The 7,610-nt window shown below is 43.9% G+C and overlaps 1 protein-coding gene across 1 annotated transcript; it reads left to right on the top strand.

The window, feature by feature from the left end:
- Positions 1-5,942: 5,942 nt before the first annotated feature.
- On the top strand, positions 5,943-7,459 carry rassf11 (Ras association domain family member 11; the record flags this gene model as incomplete). Its single annotated transcript, XM_080496630.1, has 2 exons — positions 5,943-6,045; positions 6,132-7,459. The coding sequence occupies 2 exons, from the start codon at positions 5,943-5,945 to the stop codon at positions 7,457-7,459; spliced, it is 1,431 nt and encodes a 476-aa protein (XP_080352756.1).
- Positions 7,460-7,610: the final 151 nt, after the last annotated feature.

The following is a 7,610-nucleotide window of genomic DNA, read 5'->3' as shown; positions in this document are numbered from 1 at the left end:
CTTGTTCGAAATCCAGCACTGCCTCAACCCACCCCTGGATGTTCATGGTGTGAACCCAACCAGAGGCCCCCAGGGGGTCATAGGGGGTGAGGGAAATGGCTTAACTCAAATATCCCGCAACCAGTCACTCCTCTACCACCCAACGAACCTGACGGCTTCTATCTGGAGTTTACATGTTATCCCTATATGACTTTTGTCTGGGTATTGCAGCTTTCTCCCCAATCCTGGCTGACAAGAAGTAGTGGTGGAGGCTGAATGAATGAATTATTTTGTTTTGATGTGTTCATGTTGATGTTCTTTCTTAAACACAAGAATCGATGTTGGATAAGAAGAATTCCCCCGTCCTCTATATTGCTTTTCCTCTCTCAGGGTTGCAGGTTCAGGAGCCGAAATCCAACTGACTTTGAGAGTGAAAGCAGGGCACACGTCCATCACCAGGCCTAGAAAATGAGGCAGACAATCACACACTACCATTCACAGCTACAGGCCCCAGTTTAGAGTCCCCAGTTAACCTCAAACACTTTTTAGATCTGCCGCGAAAACATGCAAACTCCAAACGGAAATTGCCTGCAAATCGTGACTCCCACTGTGGATATTCTCGCCACCATGTAGCTCAATGAGGATAACACTTTACTCATTATATAAGTAAAAAACTTCAGAGACGGGCATCTCTAAAGCTGAGATGTTGCTCATGAGAAACAACATCTTCTTCACACACACCTCTTTCACCCATCTGAGCGCCAAGACATTTAACAAGCCATCTATTTTTAGGGAATGTGATCTTAAATGTCAGCACTCCTCTTACAGCGCAGCTTCCAGATCAAGTTAGAGATGGGCAATGAGTCGTTCAAGTTTCAGCCAGCAGACTTCAAAATGCCAGAAATCAAGACTATACTTGCGTGGAAAGCAGGTTAGCATATCCTGTAAATATCATACACGTTTATGGCATCATGGTTATTACAGTTGCAGAGTAGATGTTTCAGGGCTTCTATTGTATTGGAATGCATTGGTGTACCTCACAGTTGAGCTGGTGAGCTCATTGGACAGCGTGTACCCCATAGAAACACTAGACCAGGATGATAGCTGCATAGAGACAACAATTCTTGTTCCTGACCAAACATTTAAACTACATTGTGCTAAATTCTTTGACAGAACTTGTAAAGGTAACTGTGAAAGTCTAGTGACAAAGAACACACAGGTCAGTCTTGAAGATAATCATTTCAAAGGATTCCCTTTCTGTGGCCTTGACACTCTTCTTGACCATGAACTTGAGAGAATATCAGCAGTTGGACACATGGTTTACTTGCACAGGAGAGAGCACGGAGTCCCAGCTTTTTCATCTCATATTACTTTCCTCTTCACTCACACTGCCAGACAGTACCAAATTACAACAGGTGTTCCCCAGTCCAGCTTCAGCTCGGGCAGTTGTTTGGGTTTACAGACATTTCCTCTGATTTTCACTTTTCTGTAGGAATTACATTTTGTTTTAAAGCAGTATATTATGTAACAAAGGTTTTACAGCAGATTATACTATAACATTGGAGAAGGCAATAGATACACTGAACAAAAATATAAACACAAAAATTTGTTTTTTGCTCCCATATTTCATGAACTGAACTCAAAAATCTAAAACATTTTCTATATACTCAAAAGCCCTATTTCTCTCAAACATTGTTCACAAATCTGTCATCTGTACATTTGTATTAGTGAGCACTTCTCCTTTGCAGAGATAATCCATCCAACCTTACAGGTGTGGCATATCAAGATGCTGATTAGATAGCATGATTATTGCGCACACAGGTGTGCCTTAGAGTGGCCACAACAAAAGGCCACTCTGAAATGTGCAGTTTGATCACACAGCATAATGCCACAGATGTCATAAGTTTTGAGGGAGCGTGACATTTGCATGCATTGCCTGTAAATCGAATGTGCCGAGTTCACTGGCGCCAAAATGTCCTCTATATGGTTTCAGATTTTCACCTGCAGCTACATCAAGATTTTGCTATAAACCAAGCTGGCAGGACAAACATGCTGTCTTGTCTGCATATTGTAGACTTTAGCATCAGAAATTTATGATTTATGTCAGTAAATTATGAAAACTGATAGGATGAGCAATCTTCATTGAGATGAATTGAAATCAAAAATGTTCTGCAGCCAAGTTTCCCCCCAGGGCAGGAGTCTGTTTGTATATTCTTTGGATCATAATCTCCCTTCCTGTTTCAGAGATAAAGAGACTTGAGCTAAAAAATCAGCATGTGTTAAAGCACAGCGGACGTGCTGGTTTCAAGGCAGAACTTCAGACATGCTGGTGAATCTAGTGTATGATACTAGTGTACTATATTAGATGCTATTTGCCATCATACACAATACTCCCTTTTGGGAAAATTTCCATCCACAGTACAACTGTTGAATGAAACTTGAATGACACCAGAGCTCTCAGGGAGTTGGATGGAAAAGGTAACCTCGACGCCAGGCGTTTTCCATCGGCTCGAGAGCTTAGATATGTGATAATTGAGTGTCTACAAGTGAAGAGAATTTGATTCTGTATCAAGTGGCTGAACCAGGGGTGACAAACATTAAGCCTATTGGCCAAAACCGACCCGCAAAAGGCTCCAATCCAGCCCACCAAATCATCGAATTGTAAATATTTCCAAGAAAACATAGAATTTTATCTTCTTGGTCAATCTGCTCTGCACTTGTTCAAAATGCACAGTGCAACCTAAATGGGGTTCACTTTTACAACACTGTGAAAGCTACTCATACCAACAAGCAAAAGAAGCAATTACAAGATTATGTTATAAAGTGGAACCCCTCTCTGAGGCGCAGCGGATGAAGAGGAAATATTTGTAATAGAAAAACTCCAGTCTGAACCTGGGCTGGGGATCTGTTGTGTGTAACAGAGACAAATTCATGAAATATTTTCATTTCAGGACCCATTCTAACCCCTTCTCTCGCCTCTGAATATGTGGCTGACTTCAACATGCGTCTCCAGTAGGATAAAGTTCATTGACAACTTCAACATCTTCTGGAACTGTAAGGATCGCTTCTCACCAGATGGGGTTTATCCAAATATCACTGGATCCAGACTGCCCAGCGCCAACATACATGATGCACTCTGACAACAGAGAGACAGCCTCCCCCCTCTTCCTGTGACCCATTGCTCCAGATCACCCAGAGAACAAACGAAAAGGACACCTCTATACTGAAGGACTCCACCCCCCCCCCCTCCCCACCACCACCACCACCACCACCCCCAGCCCCATCCCACCTTCCCCAACCTCACCTTTGAAGGAGCTTCTTAAAGCAGTGACACTGAAGAAGGTGTTATCAAACACCAAAGGTCATAGGCAGCCTCCACCAGAAGTGCACTGGAGATGAGAAAGACCCCCAGGCTCCTTTGTTTAACGTATCAGTAATTTCAAATAGTTGGCGTCACGTGCAAAAGCCTATCAGTAACAAACATACCGTTACTCTGCCCATCAGTGAGAACAAACATACAGTTACTCTATCTAATCTAACTGTCGTCTGCAACAGCCTCAGTGTCAATCAAGAAATATTCACAATACACTACATTTTGGTTTACTAAATGTTAGGTCTCTGTCAGGGAAGTCAATTTTAATTAATGAGTAGTACTGAGGAAAATATAGATTTCATGTTTTTAACAGAAAATTAGAACAAAAATGAATAAAATAGTGCAGTTGACCTTGCTGAATCACCTCCTCCACACTTGAGTGTTATCATCGAGGTCATTGCTGAAGAAAGGAGGTGGAGGAGCTCCGCTGTATGATGCTGTGTGTAGTTTGACTCTTTTGAACATGTTGTGCTTCAGGTGAACTCTTCCTGTCGGGCTGTGATAGCAACCATCAAGAAACCACCCAAATAAAATGCAAGCTTCTTTCATGACTTTAGTAAACTACAGTCTGCTGTATGTATTGATTATGACTGTTGTGATAACGAGTGATTTGCTATATATTGTGATCATTTACAACAGTGTTAAAGAACATTTTTGACTTTTTCAGCATGAAAAATGTGGCTTCTAATAATTACTCTGTTTCATTTCAAGCCTCCATCTGAGCTTGACTGCAGCAGAAGTTAAACACATTTTATCAGAAAATGTGACGTTGATGAAAAAAACATGGAGAGACTTTACCTGGCTGTTCATGTTACATGTCAGCTCTGCCAGTAGCTCCTGTCAACAACATTGTAGATAAATTCCGCTCTAAAATTATAAACATCATTGATACCACAGCTCTGGTCAGAGCTGAAAGAGTTTGTGGTCAGAGAAAAGCCCCTTGGAGGGATGATATATTGGTAATAGCCCTCAAAAAATATGCAGACAGGCATAAAATCGAAGCTCCAGGTTCATTGTTACATTATCTCTAAAGAAACGCAATCACACGTATAACCTAGAACTAAAAATGGCCAGACAACCTTTCTTCTCTGAGATTATTATCAAACACAGTAATGATGCTCGTACTTTGTTTAGTGATGTGGACAGATTGACTAATCCCTCAGCATCAGTCCCTCCTGACCTGTTATCTGACTCAGCTTGCAATGATTTTCATCCCATTTCACCCAAAACATGACACACTTCAGACTGTGTACTTCAGGCATTATTATACTGGGCCTCCTGCGCCTCCACATAGAAATATTCTATCTATCTTGGCACTTTTTCGCCGCTTAAACTGTGCAGCTCTAACCAACAACAGCTCTTTTAGACGGGTGTTTTTCCAAAAGCTGTTAAAGACAGCAGTCATCAAGCCTCCTTATAAAAGGGCCAATGTGGACACGTCAGTAATCAATATTTACAGGTCCATACTAAACCTGCTTTTCCTTGAATCGGTTATTTAATCCAGTCTGGATTCAGGTCAAAAGTGGCACCTGCAGTTCCAGTTCTGGTGTTGCTGGATCTTTGTGCCACTTTCAACACATTTGATCACAACGTCCTGCTGGACAGATTTGAAGTATACTGGAACATTTCTGGCACTGCATGAATTTGGTTTAAGTCGTACTTCCAAGATTGCGACTATTCTGTGTTGATAAATCATTATAAAACTGAGCTAATGAAAATGGCTTTTGGGCTTCCTCAAGGCTTCATCTTTGGGCCTCTTTAATTTAATGTCTACATGCTCCGATTGCTCCGATCATGGAACATTATATCTGTCAGAAGTGTACAGAAGAGCTCAATATGTGCATCAATGAAATTTACGAGTGGGTTTTCAGAAGTGTTTACAACTTAATCCTGAAAGAATTGAGGTAATTGTTTTTGGTCCCAAAGAGGAAAGGTTAAAGGTCAGCACTCAGCTCGACTCCATGTCAGTCAGGATGTCAAATAAGCCAGAAATGTGGACATAATTATAGACTCAGACCATTCAACCACCACATTAAGACAACAAAATCAGCTTACTTGTTATCTACCTTTTTTGTACTTGTATAATAAATAGAATTTTAGACAGTCCCCCTTCATTGTCCAAAAAACTGAACATCCAAATTTGTGGCTTTCTGTGTGTGTTTTATATAGAAATCACAAAAGTGTGACACAAGTGGCTACAGCGGTACTTGCATTCAGGAATTTAAATTGGTCATAATTACTTGACTGTCCCTCCCAAACAACATTTACCGCCCTGACACATCCACACATCTGTCGTTCTGACAGCACGTCCACACAACTGAGGTAGGCTCCTAACATCATCTTTGCTGTTTCTTTTAACAGTAGATGTCTCTAAAAGTGTCTTTTCAGTTGTTTTTCTTCAATTATTCTTTCATCGTGTATGTTGTGACTCACTTTTCTTCCCCTGAAGCTTGACCAGCACATGATGGGCAGACAGATTAGAGTGGATGTTAATGAGGCTCATTCAGCTGTCTCCACCACTTCCCCTCCCAGCAGCAGCAGCAGCAGCAGAAGCTCCACAGCGTTTGAATGCGAGTAGGGACGGAGCACGATGGAGGTGAAGGTGTCAGTGGACGGTATTCCTCGTGTGGTGTGTGGCGTGACGCAGGAAACAACGTGCCAAGAGGTGGTTCTGGCGTTGGCCCAAGCCCTAGGTACGTCAACATGCATCCAAGTAAAAAAGTTGAGGTATAACCACATGTTGAACGGGGGAAAACTGTACTGAGATTCTTCTCTCTAGGTCAACCTGGACGCTACAACTTGCGGGAGAAATTTAAGGACTTTGAACGCTGCATGACGCCAGATGAGCGCCTTCTGGAGACCCTGGAGAGATACGGTGAGCAGGCCAAGGAGGTCCAGCTCAGCCTGTTCCACAATGGCCCTTCTGCCTGGGAAGAAATGAGCAGAACCAAAGTTGGAAGATACCAAGCGTGCCCGCCACTGAGGAGAAAAGACGCAGGTGGCAGGATGCGGCGTGGCAGCAGCAGCTCACTAAGTTTGCATCGGCAAAGCTTGCCACCATTGTCCTGCACAAGAGAGGTCGAGCAGAAGCAGGAGGATCTGAAAAAGCCTAAAAGGAAATCTCTGACGCTGATGGAGGAGGCCTGGGAGTGGCTGGAGAGTCTTGGTAAAAGCAAGGTTTACAGTACTGCCTCTGACAAGGACAGCGGTAAGAAGGCGGATAAAAAGAATCGCATCTCTCTGGATGTTCATCTCACCGCAGACAGGGATAACTCCGGCCGAAGCAGTGGGGTCAAAGTTAGAGGTCAGAAGAGTGTGAAGTCAGACTTGGACCATCAAACGTCTTGTTGCATTGGCAGTCAAACCCGGAGCAAAGAAACCAAACGCTCGCAGAAAACTCCGGAGAGAACGTCTGATCTTCACAGGCTCAGCAGCGATATGACCGAAGTGGAGAAGAATCAACTTCGAGAGACTATAATATGTCAGCTCAAGCGTTTGCAGAACTTGCAGTCTGAGATCGCACAAGTCGACAGAGAGATCTCGGAACTGGAGGAAAACCAGAGGGCGAGGCGGGGCGAGCAGGAGGCTCGGGAGAGCGCAGTGGAGGAGACGGAGCAGATCCAGTTTTGGGAAAACGAATTGAAGGCAGAGGAAGGTTATGAGAAAGATTTGCAGTGTCAGTTCCTCGAGATGAGAGCGAAGGCCGTGGAGTGCAAGATGAAAGTGGAGGATTACAAGCTCAAAATACGAGGGTTCGATTTCTACGGCGGTCTAAATGTTGCGCCGGACAATTTCAAGATGGATTCTGAAGATGGTGCAAACATTCCCGCCGAGACTTCAGCCGTTTCACCCGAGGATAAAAACCTGCAACAATCGGATCCAGAGGGGGGCGTAAATGTAAACAGGATGTTCCTGCCCAGAGAGGATTTCAACCCTCCTCACGCTCTAGTTACTCCCAGCCAGATAAAGGAGCGACGGCCCACCGGACCCACGGAGCTGAGGGAGTGGTGGACGCGCTGGTCGGAGGCCCAGAGCACTCAGCCGCAGGCTAAAAAGGTCATTCATCGCTCCGAACTCACTATATATCTGGGAAGTACCAAAGTGTAGAAGATAGGTTTACCAATTGGAAATATGGTGCCACATAGTGGCATGGTGGGAAAACGCCTCACAGCAAGCAGGTCGGATTTGGATCTGGGCCCTTCTGGTCCCTGTGGAGTTCGCATTAGCCGTGTGCTTGGGGGGGGGGGGGGGGGGGGAT

Source organism: Blennius ocellaris (assembly GCF_963422515.1).
Source record: "Blennius ocellaris genome assembly, chromosome: 5".
Classification (NCBI taxonomy): domain Eukaryota; kingdom Metazoa; phylum Chordata; class Actinopteri; order Blenniiformes; family Blenniidae; genus Blennius; species Blennius ocellaris.
The sequence above is the reverse complement of the archived record's forward strand: the minus strand, read 5'-3'. Positions and strand labels throughout refer to the sequence as shown.